The sequence below is a fragment of the Hemiscyllium ocellatum genome, chromosome 9 (assembly GCF_020745735.1).
Source record: "Hemiscyllium ocellatum isolate sHemOce1 chromosome 9, sHemOce1.pat.X.cur, whole genome shotgun sequence".
Taxonomy (NCBI): Eukaryota; Metazoa; Chordata; class Chondrichthyes; order Orectolobiformes; family Hemiscylliidae; genus Hemiscyllium; species Hemiscyllium ocellatum.
Window position 1 is genome coordinate 48,263,495 of NC_083409.1, and position 22,156 is coordinate 48,285,650.

The window sequence follows — 22,156 nt, forward strand, 5'->3', positions numbered from 1 at the left end:
ATCGATAGTCACAGGTGAGGTGCCGGAAGATTGGAGGTTGGCAAATGTGGTGCCACTATTTAAGAAGGGCAGTAAAGACAAGCCAGGGAACTATAGACCGGTGAGCCTCACCTCGGTGGTGGGCAAGTTGTTGGAGGGAATCCCGAAGGACAAGATGTACATGTATTTGGAAAGGCAAGGACTGATTCAGGATAGTCAACATGGTTATGTGCGTGGAAAATCATGTCTCACAAACTTGATTGAGTTTTTTGAAGAAGTAACAAAGAATTGAGGGCAGAGCAGTAGGTGTGATCTACATGGACTTCAGTAAGGCGTTTGACAAGGTTCCCCATGGGAAACTGATTAGCAAGTTTAGATCTCACGGAATACAGGGAGAACTAGCCATTTGGATACAGAGCTGGCTCAAAGGTAGAAGTCAGAGGGTGGTGGTGGAGGGTTGTTTTTCAGACTGCAGGCCTGTGACCAGTGGACTGCCACAAGGATCGGTGCTGGGCCCTCTACTTTTTGTCATTTACTTACACAATTTGGATGCAAGCATAAGAGGTCCAGTTAGTAAATTTGCAGATGACACCAAAATTGGAGGTGTAGTGGACAGCAAAGAGGGTTACCTCATTACAACAGGATCTTGACCAGATGGGCCAATGAGCTGAGAAATGGCAGATGGAGTTTAATTCAGATAAATGCGAGGTGCTGCATTTTGGGAAAGCAAATCTTAGCAGGACTTGTGCACTTAATGATAAGGGCCTAGGGAGTGTTGCTGACCGTGGAGTGCAGGTTCATAGCTCCTTGAAAGTGGAGTCGCAGGTAGATAGGGTAGTGAAGAAGGCCTTTGGTATGCTTTCCTTTATTGGTCAGAGTATTGAGTACAGGAGTTGGGAGGTCATGTTGCGGCTGTACAGAACATTGGTTAGGCCACTGTTGGAATATTGTGTACAATTCTGGTCTCCTTCCTATCGGAAAGATGTTGTGAAACTTGAAAGGATTCAGAAAAGATTTACAAGGATGTTGCCCGGGTTGGAGAATCTGAACTGTAGGGAGAGGCTGAACAGGCTGGGCTGTTTTCCCTAGAGCGTCGGAGGCTGAAGGGTGACCTTATAGAGGTTTTACAAAATTCAGGGGCATGGATAGGATAAATAGGCAAAGTATTTTCCCTGGGGTGGGGGAGTCCAGAACTAGAGGGCATAGGTGTTTAGGGTGAGAGGGGAAAGATATGAAAGAGATCTAAGGGGCAACATTTTCACGCAGAGGGTGGTACGTGTATGGAATGAGTTGCCAGAGGATGTGGTGGAGGCTGGTACAATTGCAACATTTTAAGAGGCATTTGGATGGGTATATGAATAGGAAGGGTTTGGAGGGATAGGGGCCGGGTGATGGCAGGTGGGACTAGATTGGGTTGGGATATCTGATCGGCATGGATGGGTCGGACCGAAGGGTTTGTTTTCATGCTGTACATCTCTATGACTATAATTGTTTGTCCTTGTTAACTTGCACTAATTCCTAATGTATGCTTTGATAGACTCATCTTAACAAGTTCCTTGAACTCACCCAATCCTACCTTTGCAACCACCTGTAAACTTAGTTCCCCTCCCATGTTCTTCAGTATTCCACCCTGGCTCTTATTTATCAATCTTCTCCTATGACTAGTGACAGAGTCTTTACTTACCACAGCTCAAATTTATTGAATCTTGTTCAATTCTCTTTGTGCCTCTTTCTTTTCAAAATACGTCTTTGCATCCAAACCTTTAATCATATCTAAACACTTTCGGATTGGTGTTCTGTTATTCTCTCTATTAAATTGCCTTGGAATGTTGCATTTTTCAAACATGCACATGATTGGGTAGATGTCACAGGTGATCTTGCCAGTTCTCAGGACTTTTTCTCTCAACATTTCTAGTTGTGTGAATGAAAATTCAGTGCCTGAAAACAATTAATTGATATGCCATATCGCAATTCTAACTGTTTAATATTTTAGTAGCTGTGAATGTTTGTCGGTATCCAATATCAAGGCCAGTATAAAGCAAAACATTTAGTGAATGGGAGTAGGGGAAAATTACTGTAGTGATTTGTGAATTTATTGGGTCAGTGATTGACTTCAATCCCCACTGCTACTCAGATCAGAGATGGTGGGGGTGGGATGGGATGATGGAAGCAAGTCACCATGGGATTGTAATATCCAGTTGAGTATGCAGTTGACCCAAAAAATCTTTTTGCGTCAGACCTTGTTGATTTCAATTGGTGCTGTTTTGTTTTGAGCCCAAGTCTTGGGACCTGCATAATAACTTAACTAACCTTCTGTTTTTCTCCCCTTCCATCCCTTTCTCTGGTTTTCTTCTCGTTACGGTAGTCTGATCCTTGGTTATCATTGCAGAACTATGGCGGTTCAATGAGACCTCCACCCAATTCAATAGGTCCAGGCATGGCTGGGATGAACATGTAAGTCTCTACTGTGTTCAGATAAGTCATTGATAAAAGTGGGGAAAGTCAGTTTTAATCACTTTACACGATATGATCCTGTTCTTAACTGAGGAAAATTGAAGTAAGTTTTTGACTTTGAAGCATTTGGAACTCAAATATAATTATGGGTAAATGTAGGTGTACTGTATTTTAATTTTTGGCAAAGGTAGGTGAAGGATTTAGTGAAACCACTGCAGACCTAATGATGTAAGAACAGGTTGTGTGTGTTAATAGATTGTGAAAATAAATGGAAGTAAATAATAAATTTTCATTGCAGGGGTCCAGGAGCTGGGCGACCATGGCCTAATCCTTCCAATGCTAATTCAGTAAGTAGTACAGTATTTAGTACACAAATAGACCTTTTGTCCCAACAGGGTTTCTGCTCCACGTGAGCTTCCTACCACCTCTCTCGAATCCTGTGTCCTTCTATATCTTTCTTCCCAGTTTACTTATCTGGATTCACCTTAAATGAATCTATCTATTAGTTGTCTTAACATTTGAGTTAAGTGGCATTCTGACCACTGTCATAAGTTACTCCTGCAAACCCTAGTGGATTTATTAGTGCAAGTGGAAACATTTTCTCTCAAGTTGATCCAATCAAATCCTTCATAACCTTAAAAGTAGCTATCAGTTTGCCCTCAGGGTGTGTTCTGTTTTGACCTAATTGACTTAATTTGGGGTATCCTTTTTCTGTTGCATATATTCTCTATTTAACTAATATCGAGTGTTCTGTTTAAAAAATCATTTTTTTAAAAAAATGATGTAGCTACATGCTTTATGAAACAATTATTATTGTGCATTGATTTGAGCAATTTCCATCCAATGCAGGCCGCTCTTTATGGTGTAAACCTACGGTGAAATACATGTACTTTTCAATGGCCATCAACTTTAACAAGGAATTGGTGGAAAAGCCATTCGTTTTGATTATTAATCCTTAGAGAAACTTTTTTATATTGATTCAACATGTATTCAAACAAAATGTTACCTGCATCTGCCCATTACGATGAGCTCTTCAGTTTTTAGTTTCCATGTACCATGAATACGTTTGGCAGTCCAGCAGGAAAAATTATTACAGATTACTGTTCCAGTAGGAGATAATCATTCAGTACAGTATGACCTTTCTCATCCTAATTCCAGTTCCTACATATCATGATTCTGTTCCCTTGCTTCTATTATCAATTACTTTTACATTTCTTCAAATAGTAAGAGAGAGATGCCTTCATTCTTATCAAATTGTTTTTTTTTCAATTGTTGTTATGCTTTGTGTTCCATCTCGCATGTATTTCTGTGGCTTCTGACATTTAATGCTAATTCTTTTCACTGTATACAATTGACGAATCTTATGAATCCCTTCTATAGTGGGAAGATAGATAGGACTAGACTTAGTGGGTTTAAGATGCTGTTAAAATTCAAAATGGCTGAACTGGCAATTCCTTATTGATTTTACAAACAGCATGAGAGTTACTTTGATCCAGCCTTTCCTTTCCCAGGGTGCTTGATGAGCTTTGCCATGAAACTCTGGAATATCCTGCAAAGCCCCTGTAGCTATTGAAAACTGAAAGTTTTATTCTTAGTCAAGAGTTATACTTGCCATATAGCAAGTGCAATGACCATGTTACAACAGAATTATTGTTCTTGTAGTTTTATTCTTTTTGTTGGCGGTGACAGAGTGCCTTTACGTAGAATATGTGCAGTAATAGGCCACTCAGCATTTACATAGCTCTCCACTTTGTGTTTTTTAGGTTCTGGTTAAATGCATCTGTACTATTCACTTCACTTCAACTATTCCATATTCTGGCACGCTCCACAATCTAACCACTCTTCAATTAACGACGTTCCTCATGGATTGTTTTGGATGCATTACTGACTGTCTTATTTTCATGGGTCTTATTTTAAATTAATGTCCTTATGTTTTACACCAAACTGCTTAAACACTTGATCGTTACACGTTCTCCACATGAAGCTTTCTTGATTCATACTTCACACAAGGATCAGATTACTTCTGAATGACTTATAAAACCAAATGATGAATTGTGTGCTTGGGAGCTTCGAAACATTACTTCTCTCTTTAACAGATGTCTTTGAGGTACTTATTCTGAATATCCCAGCTCTAGAACATTGCTTAGTTAATGAGAAGGACTGGTTTTCGTTTTCCTTAAATTATCTGGTGCTCTTACCCCGCTGCAAGATGCATTTAATAAGTGATTTTATAACTCCAGTGTCTGTGTTGATAATGATACCTGCAATAACAGCCATAGGAAACAGCATTTTCAAGTAGTTACCCCATTGATGGGTAAGTGAATGTAGAACTTTGGTGGTATTAGGTAAAATGTGGTAGGTGATGCAGTTGATAGCCACCTTCTTTCTTTGTGACAACAGGAGTGACATTGAAAGTGCTACAATTGATGTGGCATCAACTTGCATCAATTAGATGAACATCCAGAGACTGGATCCCAAATCACGGCACGCACTTCAGTCTGAACTATGACAGCACTTCACTTTCAAATGAGACATTTAACAAACATTGTGTCTGCCCTTGCTGATTGACTTAAAAGATTCTATGACACTAGTCCTGATCAATATTTATTCTTCAACCTACGTCGCTGAAATATGTGATCTGGTCATAGGGCAGTTTAGTGGTTAGCAAGGCTGCCTCACAGCACAAGGGACCCAGGTTCCATTCCAGCCTCTGCCTGTGTGGTGATTGCACGTTCTACCCACATCTGTGTAAATTTCCTCGCACATTAGGTGGATTGGCCATGCCAAATTGCCCATAGTGTCCAAGGATGTGCAGGCTAGATGGATTAGCTGCGGGAAATGCAGGGTCACAGGGATAATGTAGAGGGTTGGTTCTGGGTGGGATGATTTTGGGAAAACTGTGTGGATTTAGGGGCCTGAATGGCCTGCTTCCTCATTGTAGGGATTCTGTGAGTCTATGATTAACACAGTGCTGTTTGAGAGATGCATTATTTTCATTAGTCAGTTTTGTGACAACTGAAACTCACTACTACGATCGGTCACAACATAAAAATGCATTTGCCAGTTACTAAGTTAGCCTATTAAATACCTTGCAACAGATTTTAAACAAAGATTATTGACCAGGTTTCTTAATAAATACAATTATTGGCTTACTATCAAAACAATGTATTCAATGAAGTTGCAACAATTAGGTATTTTATAAAAAGAAAATTCTGCACAGCTTGGCTTTCTAAAAACCTTTTACCAATTGATTATTCTTGAGTGTAAAAGGATAGCACATAAATTTTCAATATTTGTTCGCGTATGTTGTTGGCTCAGCTAGCATTTATTGCCTGTGCCTAATTGCCCAGGAGAGGATGGTGGGAAGTTGACTCCTTGAACTGTGGCGGTACTTGGGTATAGGGTCACCTGCAATGCTGTTAGGAAGGAAATTCCATGATTGTCACCCTGCAACAATGAAGGAAATGGTGAGTGGCTTGGAGGGGAGCATACATTTATTGATTGATCCTCCATATCTACTACCTATGTCCTTCTACGTGGTCGAGCTTGTGGGTTTGTAAGATGTTTTCAGAGGATCATTGGTGAGTTACTGCAGTGCATTTCTACATGGTATAAGCTGCTGCCATTGTGTTTCTGTGGTGGATGGTGAAGCTGATGGATGGAGTCAAGCAGTCTGCTTTGCCCTGGATGGTGTAAAGCTGCTTAAATGTTGTAGGAGATGCATTTGGGAAGTATTCTGCCATATTCCTGACTTGTACTTTGTGAATGTCTGTCAGATGTTAGTGAGACAGGAGGTGAGTTATTTACTGCAGTGTCTGACCTGTTCTTGTAGCTATAGCTTTTATATGGCTAGTCCCAGTTTAGGTTCTTGTTAGTGGTAACCCTCAAGTATGATAGTGGGGTTTTCAGTAATGGTAATGCATGTCAGGGGTTGATGGTTAGATTTTCAATTGCTGAAGAGATAGCCATTGCCTATCAGAAAAGTACTGAACTTTGTGCAATCGTCAGGGAACATTTGACCATATGATGAAAAGAAGATCGTTGAAGCAGCTGAGTATGGTTGGGTTAGTGACATTCCCCTGAGGAATTTTTGCAGAGATGTCCTGGAGCTGAGATGATCAACAACCATAGCCGCCATCTTTTTGCTCGTTATGACTCGAGCCAGGGTACTGTTTGTCCCCTAATTCACATTGACTCCAATTTTGCTAGGACTGTGATGCCAGGCTCATTTTAATGCTGCCTTCATTTCAAGGGCAGTCACTCTCTCATCACTTCTGGAGTTTAGTTCTTTAGTCTACATTTAGACCAAGGCTGGAATGAGGTCAAGAGCCAAGTGGTCCTGGTGAAACCCTAAGTGAGTATCAGCAACCAAATTATTCCTTTGCAGGTGCCACTTGACAGCACTATTGATCCCTTCCATCACTTTGATCATTTGAAAGTAAATTGGTCTGCTGGTAATTAGCAAGATTGGATTTGTCCTGATTTTGTGCAACATATATGTCCAGGCAATTTTCCACATTGTTAGGCCAGTGCTGCTATTGCAGCTGTATTGGAACGGCTTGGCAAGAGGACTGTTGTCACAGTCTGTTGCCTTTTCAGTGTCTGTTGTCTTCTGCCATTTCTTGATACCGTGTGGAGTGAATTAAATTTGTTGAAGACTGGCATCTATGATGGTGGGGCCCTCAGGAGGAGGCCAAGCTGGACCTCCTGAACAGCACTGCCTGGAGAAGATTGCAAGTAGTTTAATTTTGTATTTTGTACTGATGTGCTGGACTCAACATTGGTTATGGATATTGGAGGGGCCTCCACTCCTGTCAATTGTTCCTCCATTATCATTCATAGCTGACCGTGGCAGGACCATGACGCTAAATTCGATCTGCTGATTTTGGGATCGCTTTCCTATACTGCCTGCTGCTTCTGTTTGGTAAGGAGTCCTGTGTTGTAGCTTCTTCAGCCTCATTGCTCATATTTAGGTACATCTGGTCATCTGACATGCCCCCCTCTACTCTTGATTGAATTAATGTTGATCTCTTGGAATATTGGAGTGGTGAATATACCCGTCCATGAGATTGCAGACTGTAGTTGAATACAATACTGTTGCTGATGGCCTGTGGTGTCACATGGAGGCCCAGTTTGGAGTTGCTAGATTTGTTCAAGATTTGTCCCATTTAATTCAATGGAGGCTATTCTCTGTGCAAAGTCAAGACTGCCTCCATAAGGACTCATAAATGACCCTCTGGACAAATGTGTATGTGACAGGTAGAAAAGTGGGGATGAGGTAGATATTACCCTCTTGTTAGTTCCCTCATCACTTGCCACAGACCCAGTCCAGCAGCTATTTAGAGCTCAGTCAGTAAGGTGCAACTGTACCACTTTTAATAATGGATGTTGAAGTCTCTCACCCAGAGTACATTTTGTGCTCTTTTCACTATCAATTCTCTCCCATGTTTCGAATTAAATTTCTACTAAGTTCCTGATTCTAGACCCTGTAGAGTCTTTCCACATTTTCCAAAATGCCCCCTCTCTGTAGATGAGATAAAGCACTGATTGAGAGAAAGTGCCCGAACACCGGAGCATTCTTCTCTCCATGTCAGACTTATAGGACTGAGCAATAAGTGTGTAAATAATCCCTCATCTAAAAATACCGCAAGAGGTCCCTACTAGGTAGCCCATATTTATGATTTTAGCTGGTCGAAAGACATAAATAAGTCTCCCAAACAGGAGATTCCCTGAAAGCCAGAACCCATTTCTTTAAAGCCAGAACCCATTGACTCCAGCCTAAATCCTGGGGCTCCAACTAAGGGGATGAACAGTGAGGTCGTATGTAAATTATCCTTGCCTCATCATTCTCCATGCTTTGATTGAGTTTTTACAATGCTTGGCAACAGATTTCATCCTGTCTATAAACAGCAAGTTAAGGAGGGGGCACTTTGCCTGAGAGGCCTTGATATCGAGCCATGTCAACGTCTAATCCATACATGCCCAGTCACTCACATAGGTCAATAGGGTGCTTATTTGGTACCGCTTTAGTCGGGGAGATCCTTTACTCAGAGGTAAAAAGAACATTCATTTTAATCAAGGCTATTGAGCCTAACCATGATATTGGTAACTCCCTCCCAACGCTGCAGATCCTATTCTATCCAATCAAACAAATGCACAAAGTTAACTCTGTACAGTTGGTGGAAAGTGTGGGTAATAAAAAATACCCAAGTAAAGAAAGCCCTTTTGTGGTCAATGGAAAGGAAATTGTGTACCATTCTCCAGGTCAGGCATTCCCACCAAGTCTCTTCCCCCTCCCCCCCTCCCGGGCATGGCTTCTGTTTTTTTAATTAGTTTTAAACCCAAGGAAGTGCTGAATAATTTTATCTTTCATATCGGCCAAGGTACAGATTTTTCCGGGTTAGCATAATTTCCAAATAGCCTCCGCCAACATTTCAATTAATGAGATAAATGGCAGCGGTGAGAAGGAACACCCCTGTCGGCTGCCCCTCCCAATGCTAAAATTGACTGATTTTACGCCGTTCGTGAGGACCACTGCATTGGGGTCATTATATAGCACTGTCACCCACGTAGCGAAGACTGCCCCAAGACCAAAATATTCCAGGACACCAAAGAAAACGACCATTCCACCTGATCAAAGCCTTTTCCGTGTCCCAGGAGACCACCAAACGTGGAGTTGACCTCTGCTGGCATACCTGTATTATATTCAATACCATCCTGATATTATTGGAAGAGCCACGACCCTTGATAAAACCTGTCTGGTCTTCCTTTGAAGGTATTGCCCGCTACCATAATCTCAGATCTAGCATTTTAGGATGGATTTTAAAATCTACATTCAGCAGCAAGTCAGATCTACATGAGGGACAATCCACTGGATCTCTCCCTTTCTTTAGAATAAGAGAGATATTGGCCTCCCTCAGAGAGGGTGGAAGGCAGTCCTGACTATATGAATGATTGAGCCACTATTGGGTACGTACAATCAATATGTTGATGAACTCCTTTTAGGACTCGCTCAGGATTCTGTCTGGGCCAGGTGCTTTGCCACTTTGGAGCTGCCTTACTGCCTCTTGCGTCTCTTGTATTGTTAAGAGTACATTCAAAAGGGAGGCTTATTCTGCACTTTTACCTGGGAGATCCAGATTCTCTAAAAAGGATTCTACTCTTGCAACTCCATCCTGACAACCATCCGACCGGTATAACTCCACAACAAATTTCCAGAGTACAGCATTAGTCTTTTCTTGACTCGCAAGTGACAGTGCCAGTTCTCTTTCTAATAGACATGATGGACTGCAGGGCACTTTTCTTTCTAGCCAGGTATGCCAGATAATCTACCTGCCTTTTCCCCATATTAGAATAAAACTTTGCTTTGCAAAGGAGAGCTCCCTCTTTGCTGCCTGGGTAAGCACTGAATTCAAAGCACCCCAGAGAGCTGTGACCTGCTGTAACTTACTCTCAGATAATCTATCATCATAAGTCAATTTGGCTGCTTTCAGCTATGCTTCCAGTATCCGTTGCTGCTGTTCATTCTGCCTTCTCCTGATTGCTTGGTATGAAATAATTAAACCCCTTACATTCACCTCTGTGATCTCCCAAAGCATCGATGGGTTACTTGCCGTACCTGAGTTGATGTCCCAGAAGATCGTAAACTCCCTTGTGGACTACTATATAAATTTGTATCCTTCAAAAGTAGTGGATCCGTGTACCAGTGCTGAGTATCTATTCCGGTACCCCTGATCTTAACATCCAAGTACACTGCCACACGATCCGAAATGGCTATGTTCCCAGTCCTTCAGGATAGCATTAAATCCAGACAGGTCGATGGAATAAAAAAACCTATCCATTCTCGTGTGGCACTTGTGCGGGTTGGGGCAAAAGATAAAATCCCGACCATTCGGATGGAGACATCTCCATGTCCACCAGCCCCAACACAAGTTCACTAGCTGCCTGGATTGCAGGGAGATAGATACCAGAGAGACCCTTTGGCATCTTGTCTACCTCAGGGTCTATGAGAGTGTTGAAGTCTGCTCTTATAATTGTACAGCACAACGCTAGAGCTGTTAGTTTGGAGATTGCGTCAGTTAAGAATTTAAGGGGATGTGCCAGGGGACAATAGACATTCAGAATGCCATACTCTTCCCGGTGTATTAAGGCCTTGAGGATGATGAACCGCCCATGTTTGTCCTTAATTTGCTCTATTATCTGGAATGGGAGGTTTCTCTGTACCAGTGACGGCCACTCCTCTGCTTTTAGAATTCAAAGAGGCGAAGAATCTACTAAATCTTCCCAGCTGTAACTTCAAATATTCAATGTTATTCAAGTGTGTTTCCTGTAACAGGGGCAATGTCAACCCTTTCCTTTCTGAGATTTGAGAGCACTTTCTTTCTTTTGACCGGGGAATAGCTCCCTTTTCCTAAACAAACCACTCGTCATCACTGCCCAGAGTGGCCCGCGGCCCCCTGAGGGGAAGAAGTTTACTCATTGTGCACCAAGTGGAGAAAGCACAAAATTTATCGAATCGAAAAGCTACCACTACAGATACTACCAAATCCAAAAAAACTAACTACCACTCCTGAATTAAACAAACAAACATGTAAACAACAAATCACCAGCGATTTTCCTCCTCAACCGTAGGGGTGTCCCAAATGTTACAACCATCCTGATTCCTTCCAGCTTTGGCTGCACCCAAACCCAAGCAATACAGAAACAAAGCAAAGCTATTATTTACATAGGTGAGAGTAAAAAGTGGACTCCCTTCTCATCCCCTCCATACACCAACCCCATCTGTCTTCAATAAACGAAGTAACCACCCCTCACCCAGAAGAAACAAACAAATAACAAAAATTACTAAAAGAAAACAGGAGAAAAGGGAGAATTTTCCATCAGAGCAATGCCAGGCCTCTAGGACCAACAAATGCGAAAGGACAGGATATGCCATTGTTCATAACTCCTCTTTGCCTCTCTGACCCAGGCCATTTATTTCAAAGAGTTCAAAATATCCCTTGCTATCTCTGCTGAATCAAAATTGTAAAAAGACCCTCTATTGTTGAAGCTGGGTACCTTGCAAAGTATTCGATATTCAAATCTCTTCCTGACTTCTTCATAAGATTTCTTCCTCTTAATTATAGCTCCAAAGAAGTGTAGAAAAAATATCATTTTTGACCCTTTGAATACCAGAGCCTGAGACACTTTTCCCAGCCTTCTGGAGGTTTCCATTATCAGCTGCTTCTGGAGTTGCACTAGGACTGGGCGGGGTCGCTAATCCAACCCAGACCTGCACATTGTGATGTAATGGGCCCACTTCACATGCACCTGGCCCGACTAGACACTCAACCCCAGAAGCTGCAGTAGCCAGTACTCCAGGAAGGTGACCAGGCTCTCACCTTTCTCACGTTGCGAGAGCCCGATTATCTGTAAATGTTTCTTTTGACCTTGATTCTAGAAGTCGTCGACCTGGCCCAACAGGGCCTGAACCTGGCCTTTCAGTGTTCAGATCCGTCCCTATGAATTCTTTGCCACAGTCTCCGACACCGCGATCCTTTTGTCCGACTGCCTCAATGTGTTAATCCAGCGTTCAGATCTCCTGCTCGTGCTTCTGTAGCATGGCAGAAATTGGTTCAAGCGCCGATTCGATTATCACTTGGAGACTAGATTCTGCTGCTCCAACAGGTACAGACATGCTACCATGGGAGTTGGGGCCACGGTCATGGGTGCGCCTGACACTGTAGGGGAGTGCCCTGCTTGCTGCGAGTCTCTCGCTCCCTTTCCTTTATTCTTCATCCTATTGTTCCCAGAACATTAGAATCTGAGTTTAAAATGTCCTAGGTATTTTGTATTGCTTTGTTTTATTGATTTTTTTTTATTATGGATGATTAATTGTGCGGGGGGGCAGGGGTTGTGAAAGCCCATCTTACATGGAGTTTGTTGCAGAGCCCTATCATAGCAGACCTATCAGTTCGCCGCCATCTTGGTTCCCCCCGGAAATGTAATCTTGAGCTGTTCGTTTAATCATTGTTTCAAAAGAACAAATAGATTTCGCATTGAACTCAATAGAGGGCTTCATTTTCAGAAATGGGAGGGATCACTTGGACAGTTTGTCTTCTGTTCCCCAATGCCACTTGTTGACAGATGGAAGCTGAAGAACCAAATAAAACAAGCACTACTTCGAGTCCCGTTATTGTTCACAAGTTTCAGGAAGGACCTACAGCAAAGCATGTCATGTAATTTACAGGAAGCCATGTTTTAAAAATTGTCAATGCCCACAGTGAACTTTGCCCACAATCTATTGCAAACATTTCCATAAAGCTTGAAATAAGTCAATTTTCCATGATCCTTCTAAGCATTAATTCTCCAAGGAATATTTAGTACAAGAAATCATCTGTGGAAGACTTTGTGGTACAATGATAGCACATCAAAAGTAGTCAGTAAAGTTCTTTGACTTAGCCTGAGAAATACTTGCATTCTTATCTAACACCTTAGTCCCTATGGGTTGAGGAATTTTATTAATCTGTTAATTGCTGCCTCAAATTGTTTGCAGTGAGTGGTGATATTGAAATTGTCTCATTCACTGCATTTAAATATTTTTCAATATTTTTGCCAGTTTATGTGAACAATGGCCATTAGGACAAGTAATGTATGGAAATGAGGATTTAAAACAACAAATTGTTACCTGTATGCAACATATTGCTTTTCTATTTACAAAGTAGATATTAAACTTCTATTATTTTAGATTTTGAGGTAAATGGTTGCAATTGAAGGTGCAAGGATTTGCTCCAACCATGTTCATAATCCTTGTGGAGAGTTTATGATTGGCTTCACTGATGTTGAGTAAATTTGACCTTAAATCTCACAAATATGATGTTTTCACTTGCAGATTCCATACTCCTCCTCATCTCCTGGTACATATGGGGTATGTATTTCTATTTTGAATATATTTGCACTGTTCAAATGCTTGTTGATGTTGAAAAATACAAGGCTCCTGTAGATGACTTGAAGATTATTGTCGGAAATTTCAGTCGTTAGTATTGAGTCTATTCATTCCTGAGGTGGAGGAGCTGGTGTTGGAGGAAGGTGGACAAAGTTAAAAATCGCACAACACCAGGTTATAGTCCAACAGGTTTAATTGGAAGCACTTGCTTTGGGAGGGTTGCTCCTTCGGGTAGTTGTGGAGTATAAGACACAGAATTTATAGCAAAATATTAATTTCATGCAACTGAAATGATATTGAACAAACCTAGGTTGTTGTTGGTCTTTCATCTTTTTTAGAATGGGTTGCAAGTTTCACTTCACTCGTGTAAATCACAGACCTATATTTAAGTCACCTTCTCGAGATAACTTAAGGCGTTAGAACGAAAGGTGATATCTCACTCGGACAATGCATTGAAGGTGAGAGGTCAGAATCTGTATGTCTCCCAATCTTGAGTCATACTGGTTCTATTTCCAAAGTGGAATTTACGAAATATTACATGTATTTACTGCTTACAGATCGCGCAACTTTCGAGCAAATAGCACGTATCTGCAAATATAATTCGGTCACTGCAAATGCACCTCATTGTGTGTGCGTGCATGAGAGAGAGAGAGAGAAAATGAGTGTATGTGTTGCATGTGTGTGAAAGCTTGGTAAAGTGTGGGTGTGATGGAGTATAAGCCTGTGAGAGGGTGGGTCAGGGTGTGGAGTGTGTATGAGAGAGAGAAAACGTATGTATATGAGGGGTCTGTGTGAGAATATGTAACAGTGTGCATGTGTGTGTCTGTGTGTATAGTGTAGTGGGGTCACCTGTAGTTTGACATGAACCCAAGTTCCTGGTTGAGGCCATCCTTATGGGTACCAAGCTTGGCTACCAGCCTCTGCTTGGCCACTTTGCGTTGTTGCCTATCCCAAATACATTCTCTCTCACACACGGGCTTATACTCCATCACACCCACACACAAACTTTTCCAAGCTTTTACACCAAACTGTCTGACATGCTCTCGCACTCACATGCATACGCTCTCGCGCTCTCTCTCGCGCTCTCTCATGCACACACATAAGTCTATGGGGTAAATTTGTATTTGCAGAAACATTCTATTTTACTTGATCTGCAGGCAGTCAGTACATGTAATATTTGGTAAATTCCACTTTGGAAATAGAACTAGTCTGACTCAAGATTGGGATACAGACAGACTCTGACCTCTCACCTTTAATGCATTGTCTGATCTGAGATGTCACCTTTTGTTATAAAACTTAGTTATCTTGAGATAGCAACTTAAAAGAAATTCTGTGATTTAGAGGAACCTCAATTATCCAGCATTTAATTAACTGAATATTGGTTTATCCGACAAGATCATGATGTCCCGATGCTCAGCTAAACTACATTTCGATTCACTGAACGAAATACTCCCCACCTGTGTCCTTTGGATAATTGAGGTTCCACTACGCATTAATTAACTGAAACCAGCAACCCATTCTAAAAGATGAAAGACTTAACAAACGATCCAGGTTTTGTTCAATATATCATTTCAGTTGTACGACACTGTAATCTTTGTGCTGTAAATTCTACGTTTCATGATTTTCTGCTTCACAACCACCTGAAGAAAGAGCAGTGCTCCGAAAGCTAATGCTTCTAAATAAGTCTGTTTGACTGTAATCCTGGTGTTTAACTCTCTCCATTCCTGTAAGATGTTACAGAGGGAAGGGCAGTTGATGAAAAATTCTCATGGATCTGAGTTTTAAAGGAGATGATTGTATTGAAGAAGCATAAGGATGGTGTACCTCTGACTCCAACTGTAGATCTCACATCAATTAAATAATGACTTATAGTTTAATATGCTACAATATGCTAAAGGCTACAAGTTTTGAATGATAACTTTTTTTAATTTTGGAGGAACTGTCGTAATAGAATATTGTGCTTCAGTTAAGTTTGAAAATATGAATGTTTTATTCTAAAAACTTTTTAATTGTTAAATTGTCATAGTGACATTTAATATTACTAATTTGGTGAGTAATTTATGCAGAGCACTGAATTTGGCAGTATATTTGGTATTGGTTGTAACAAAAGAGTTACAAAAATTAAACAAGTCTCCCTCTTGGAAAGGGTTCATGAAAATAAAACAACTAATCAAAGGGAGATGTTTCAACCATATTTCTAATTGTTGATCTGCAACGTTTACAGTCAAGAGACAGTAAATTTGATTTGACATTTGGAATGGTCCCCAAAGTTCCTTTGGTCTCTCAGAAATCCCATTATATTTCAGAAGGCTGCTTTGTAATGTTGTGTTGAGAGTATTTAGCAACACACCAAATCCTCATACCAGAATGCAGCAACATACAAAGTACTGCCTTTAATAATTCAATAGAGGCTGATTTGTGTGTTTTGTTCATAGGGGCCCCCTGGTGGTGGAGGTCCTCCAGGGACACCGATAATGCCAAGTCCAGCAGGTACATTTTACCCATGAGTGTCTCAATACTGCTGTTAAAATCTCAAATGCATGCTAGTCTGAATTCTTGTCATTCTTGTAAAAATTGTACAAGTACCACTACACTTTAACCTAACCAATGTCCAGTCAGTAATCCTTTTCTTAAAAAAAAGTCAAAGACTTGTCTGCTCTTATTCTACCCCAACACCAAAAAAGTATTTTTGTTCAAACAATGTGCTGATCTCACAATTTTGTCACTGACAGAGAAGGCCAACAGTATGAGCAATGTTATAATTTTTCTGTATTGATGAGTTCCCCCATGTGTTGGATTTAATAAGTACTCCAAGCTAATACCCTCAATTGTGTCATCAGCTCTTACTGCATGGTTTAATTACTTTTTTAATTGTACAATTGGATCAAATAACCTTTTGATCGTAAGCAATGTTTTCTTAATAACACACTACATCACACTTTACTCATTTCCGAACTGTTACATTTACGTGAAATGTCATATTTTACCTGAGCTATATGTTTGACTCTGTTGAATTAATTGTACGTGAATGGTTCTCTTGAGTCACTGAAGAACCATTTAAATTATTTTTAAAACCACTGTGTGCAATTATTGGTTTCTATAACCATGGGACATGTTTGAACCACTTCGCTAACCAGATTGTGCCATCCAGACCTCTTGGGGTAAAGTGCCTGACTTTACATCATCTTGTAATATTTTGATTTTAAAAAAATCCAAATCTGTTCAGGTGTGTTATGACACTTTGGATCAGGTGAAACCTGAATTTTGACCTTCTGGTTCAAAGGGGCATTACCAATGCATCAGATAACCCCTAACTGAGTTGCTTAAGTTGCATTCAGTGAAATAAATTTATGAAGAGATTCAGTTAATTACTCCTCAGTTCTTGGTTTCTGTAAGTAGGTCCCATGAGTTACTGTTTAATCACGGGTCTGTTGTAATCATGTGATAGGAAAACAGTGGCTAGGAAGACTGCAGCCCTCATTTCCTGTACCAGTAACATACTTGCAACACCACGAGTATTGTGAATGTTTCAAGTGAATGGCAAGTGCAGAGTTTGATCCATGATATTAAAATCTGGTTACATTTTACAAATTTTGTTTCCTTAGTATCTCTTTGAAATCAAAATTACTATGAGGTGGTCTAAAAGTCTCGAGGAATGGCTTTTGACAGTGCACCGTAGTTTGATATTTCATTGATTTGAGTTCCTTTAACTGTTCTGCCTTAAGCTGAGGTTCATTAACAATTAAAACTGGATACAATCAGCACTCATAATAAAGAAAAAGGAGTTAAAATGTTGAATACAGCTCTTGATCTTCTTAAGAAAGATCCTGAACTCCTCTTCAATACAAAGTTAGTTACCAGCACCATTAGATTAATCCACTAGATGATTGTTGTATAACAGAATTGGTGGAAATCGTAGGTTAAACCATCTGTGAGCTGTAAGTTCAACAATGTCTCCTGTGGTGCATTTGTGTGGTGAAAATAGGTGAATTAGGTAAAGGTAAAATCGTCAGAGTCTTACCAAACCGTAAGGCATCTCTCTCATTAGAGAGAGACGACTGGTGGCAGTGTAATCGGAGAGTCACTGTGCCTCAGGAGAGGGAAGAGCAGAGTCCTTCCTACTAGCCTCAGTGCAGAAACTGAGCCCACACTATTGGCATTGTTCTGCATTGTAAATCAGCCATCCAACCCACTGAGCTAAGAGGGTCCCCAGTTAAGAGTATAAATGCATATATTGGCAGTGCAAATTAACATCATTCTTTTAAAGCAGACGAAGCAATGGTGTTTTTTAATGGATGGAGAGAATTGACAAACTGAGAAGTTGCATTAAACCATGGTTAGACAGCATTTGGAATACTGTATAATCTGCTTGACATATAAAAGGATATAGAGACATAAGAGGAGGTTAAACAATAGCCTCACCAAGATATTATAGGCGAAGAGATTATATTCATCAGGAAAGTCTGAAAGGCAGGGATTCATGGAGAAGACTGAGAGGTGATCTGATATGTCTTTAAGATTGTGAAATAATTTGAGAGGGTTGATGCAGCAAGGATATTTCTACTTACAGGGAAGACCAGAACTAAGGGTGATAAGTGTAAGGAGGACTATTTTCTTTCCCTGGAGAATGGTCAGAATGTGGAGCTCACTCTGTCTAGTAGTTGGTGAATGGTATAGATGCATTTAATCAAAGGCAGGTAAGTACAAAAGGGATAGAAGGCTATGTTCATTTGATAAAAGATGAGAGATGCCTGTATGGATCAATTGACCAAAATGACCTTTACTGTGTTTTAAGTATTATATTATGAACAATGTAGCCGAAACAAACCGTTTCAATGCCAAATGACTTGCAGCTCAATAAAGGTTACAAAAATGTAAGCCTTGGTTTTGAATGACGTTTAAGACCAAGAAACTTGGATTTGCTTGCACACGTAATGCAAATGTGTTTCTGCACATATGTACAAATGCGATGTTACCTATGTTGACTTTTTTGTCATCTTCAAATACAGATTCAACGAATTCCAGTGACAACATGTACACAATGATTAATCCAGTGCCACCTGGAGGAAGCCGATCAAATGTAAGTTTAGTTTGCAAGAAAGAAAACAATTCCCACAAGGAAATAGTTAAATCTTTTTGGTATTGTCTTTTCATTGCAATTACGAATTATTCCAATTTTGTGTGTTGGTTTTGTTCATTGCTAAACTCTTGAACTCTTGTCTTAAACAGTTGGTTTGCTAATTGTCACAACTGGATTAACCTAAGAAATTGTGAGCATGTATTTTTCATTTCTTTTAACTTTTATTTTTCCTCAGTTCCCACTAGGGCCTGGTTCTGAAGGTCCAATGGGTGGAATGGGAGGAATTGAGCCACATCACATGAATGGATCATTAGGTAACTTGACTTCCTACTAGAAATAATGATGAAATAATGTTTATGGAATTAGTGTTTAAACTGAACCCAGTCTGAAAGTATAGAATTCATTGTCCCTAAGTAGGTTTCAAACTTCCTTAGTGACAAGAAGGTAATATAGTCTATAAAGAGAAGAATGTGGATTTTTTTACTTGTAAGTGTGGAATATTTAAATATTGTATCTTTGAACCTTGTAAGGTGTAGAAACCTCCGGATTTCACAGCAATATTTTTCCAATATGGTCTTGTGTTATCTGACGTGGTGATTGATAAAAGACAAGCACATTTTAAACTAAATGTTTCTTTTTATTATCCATAGGATCAGGAGATATGGACGGTATTCCTAAGGTACAAATCTAGCTTTAAATTTATTCAGTATAAACTGAGATGAGCTTCTGGAATCACAACTGGAATTGGTGGACAGTGTGGCTGAAAAAGGAGATAAATATTATGCTTCCACTTTTATAAATGCTGCGCAATATTGTTCATGTTTGGCTGCATGAATTTAATCTTCTACACGAGTGTATAATGTTTAGTACATCAGACTCGTTCAGAACAGCTGGTAAAAGTACTTTATTTTCTTTAGATATAGCATGTGAATTGAACAGCTAATCTACAAATTTCTCAATTTGTTTCACACCAACCAAAGGTGATAAATCAGTCAATCACTTTAACATGAATTAGTTTATTGGAACATTCCTGTAATTTACAGCTGACTACATATATAAAATTACCATCTAGTTTTCTTTAAATGTGCAAGGAAAGTCATCTCCCAAAAGGACCCCAAGTTGATGGACTGTCTTTCACCTGACCACATACTGGGCCCTGAGTCAGGACATTCTTAAGCTGCATAAAATCTGCACAAAATTCTGATTACAGTCAGGGAAACCAAGGTGTCGTAGAAAATGTGGAATTTTGTGATTGCCTAGGAGTGCTAGTGATTAAATGACAGGTTAAAATGATGTGACGAAAGGATGCGAGATTAAGTGAAATTTAGAAAAATAAACAATGTATCCAAAAACTATATGAATGAATAAAGCAGAGTAGAAAGGGGAAAAGAAGTGCAGAAAACCTCTAGAGGTGGAGCTAGCTGCAGTCATGCAGGAGCTGGATAGGAAAAAAGCAGGGAGATACCATGGATGATCATCCCTAACATTACCCAACCACCCCCCCCCCCCCCCCCCCCCCCCAGTCTTTGGAAACAGTGATGTCCCTACCCTACATCACCAAAACAAACTGAGAGTAATTGGGAACTGTGGTAAAGGTCTCCAGTTTCTGAAATCATCATTGTGACCAGAAGAACATGACACACAGAATGACAAGCCCGCTTTGAGCTTCTTTGGAACCATGTGGACAACCCAGAGCATAGAGTTTGGAATGAGAGTGCGATGAGGATTTCAAGTACCAAGCGGAATGTTTGGGGAACTGAATGAATACTTTGCATCAGTGTTCACAATGGAAAAGGATAATGCGGTTGTAGCCAATTGCAGTGGGGAACAGTGAAATGTTAGAAATAATTAACTGAGAAAGAAAGAAAGTGCTCGTGGATTTACCAGCTTTAAAATTGCATAGATGTGTAGGCCCAGATGAATCATATCCCAGGCTGTTGAAGGAAGGCAAGGGAGGAAATATCAAAAGTCTTGTTGATTTTCTAATCCCCTCTGGCCGCAACTAAGTTGCTAGAGGACTGCTAATGCTGTACCATTATTTTTAAAAAGGGAGGATGGGATCGACCATGAAATTGGCCAGACAGGTGGTGGTGGTGGTGAAGTTACTAGAAAGAATTCTGAATGATAGAATACACTTTGGAGAGATATGGATTCACCAACATGAATTTGTAAGTGTGGGTGGTATTCAACAAATTGGACTTTTCTTGAGGGGGTAACCAAGAGTGGTGCTGAGTAATGCATTTGATTGGTCTACATGGACTTTAGCAAGGCTTTTGATCAGATCCCTCAAGGCAAACTGGTCAAGGAAGGAAGATGCCTGGGATCTAAGGAAAAGTGACAATTTAACCGAGATGTAGGAAGAAGAGGGTGATGGTAGAAGGCTGTTTTTCTTACTGGAAATTTGCTTCCAGTTGGTTTCCATAGGGCTCTGTAATGAGGTCTTTGCTGGAGTCCATTAATGATTTTTGACTAAGATGTAAGGGATATGATCAAGATAGTTGTAGATGAAATGTGGTAGGGTGGTAAATAGTGAAGGTGGCCTTAAAATGTAGGAAGATATCAGTAGACTGGTCAGGTCAGCATAGCACTGGCAAATGGAATGCAACCCAGAAAAGTATGAGGTAATATACTTGGAGAGGGTTAACAAGGCAAGGAATTGCAGAATGGAAGGTAGGACCTTTGGGATCTTGGTGTGAATATGCACAGATCCCTGAAAGTAGCAGGGCAGTAGGTAAATTGGTTAAGAAGGCATATGGGATACTTGCCTTGATTAGCTGAGACACAGTACAAGAATAGGGAGGTTATGCTGAAATGGTATAAAATGCAGTTTAGGCCACAACAGGAGTACTGCATGCAGTTCCCGTTACCAAATTATGAGAAGAATATGATAGCACAGTGCAGACCCCGGATGCTCCCTGGGCTGAAGGGTCTGTGCGATGAAGAAAGATTGGATAGGCTGGGGTTGTTTTCCTTGGAGTAGTGATGGTTGATAGGGAATCAGATAGAGGTGTGTAAGATAAAGAGGAAGATAGGTTGATTCGGAAGGCACTTTTTTCCATTAGTAGAGGAGCCAAAAACCAGAGGGCGTGGGTTTCAGCTAAGAGGTAAAAGGCTTAGAGTTGAGGTATTTTGTCACTTGGAGGATGTGAGAGTCTAGAACTCACTGCCTAGAAGGTTGAATCAGAAACTCTAACATTTAATCAGTAAATCGATATGCCATAGCCTCCAGGATATAGGCCAAAAAGTGGAAAATGGGATTTGTGCGGTCTTTGACTGGTGCAGACATGATGGGTTTTCCTTCTGTGCTGTAAACATCTATGAGGAATTCTGACTAAATAAAATAGAAGAACATTTATAAATGAGAAGTATAACCATGAATAGCCAGCCTGGATTTCAAAAATGGGACAATCATGTTTGCCCTATCTTACTGAATAATTTTAAGGAGATTAACAGACAAAGTGGTGGTAATTCAGGAAATGTAACTTACCTGAATTTGCAAAGGCCTTCAAAATGGTGCCCCTAATAGATTAATGAATGAAGAGGCAGGGGACTAGTGATGGGAGTGGATTGCTAAGTGGCTTCATATCAGAAAACAAAGAGTATGAGAAGGACATATTATCGAACAAATAGAGGGGCATTGGAGAGAGTGCAGCGAAGAAAGGTAGCAATGTTACTAGATTAGACATGCATCAGTTTACCTATCCTGAATGGATTGTCAG

General features: G+C 40.4%; 1 protein-coding gene across 8 annotated transcripts in view; it reads left to right on the top strand.

Moving 5' to 3' along the window:
* LOC132819011 (single-stranded DNA-binding protein 3) overlaps nt 1-22,156 on the top strand; it is a 195,420-nt gene that overhangs the window by 169,079 nt on the left and 4,185 nt on the right. For 4 of the 8 annotated variants that reach the window (XM_060830250.1, XM_060830253.1, XM_060830252.1 and 1 more), the window contains 7 exons: nt 2,345-2,433; nt 2,732-2,780; nt 13,304-13,339; nt 15,793-15,847; nt 18,367-18,437; nt 18,673-18,751; nt 19,088-19,116. In XM_060830250.1, the coding sequence (XP_060686233.1) occupies nt 2,345-2,433; nt 2,732-2,780; nt 13,304-13,339; nt 15,793-15,847; nt 18,367-18,437; nt 18,673-18,751; nt 19,088-19,116 (408 nt within the window). The remainder of the gene's footprint in view (nt 1-2,344; nt 2,434-2,731; nt 2,781-13,303; nt 13,340-15,792; nt 15,848-18,366; nt 18,438-18,672; nt 18,752-19,087; nt 19,117-22,156) is intronic. The other 4 variants (XM_060830251.1, XM_060830255.1, XM_060830254.1 and 1 more) reach the window with 1 other exon arrangement.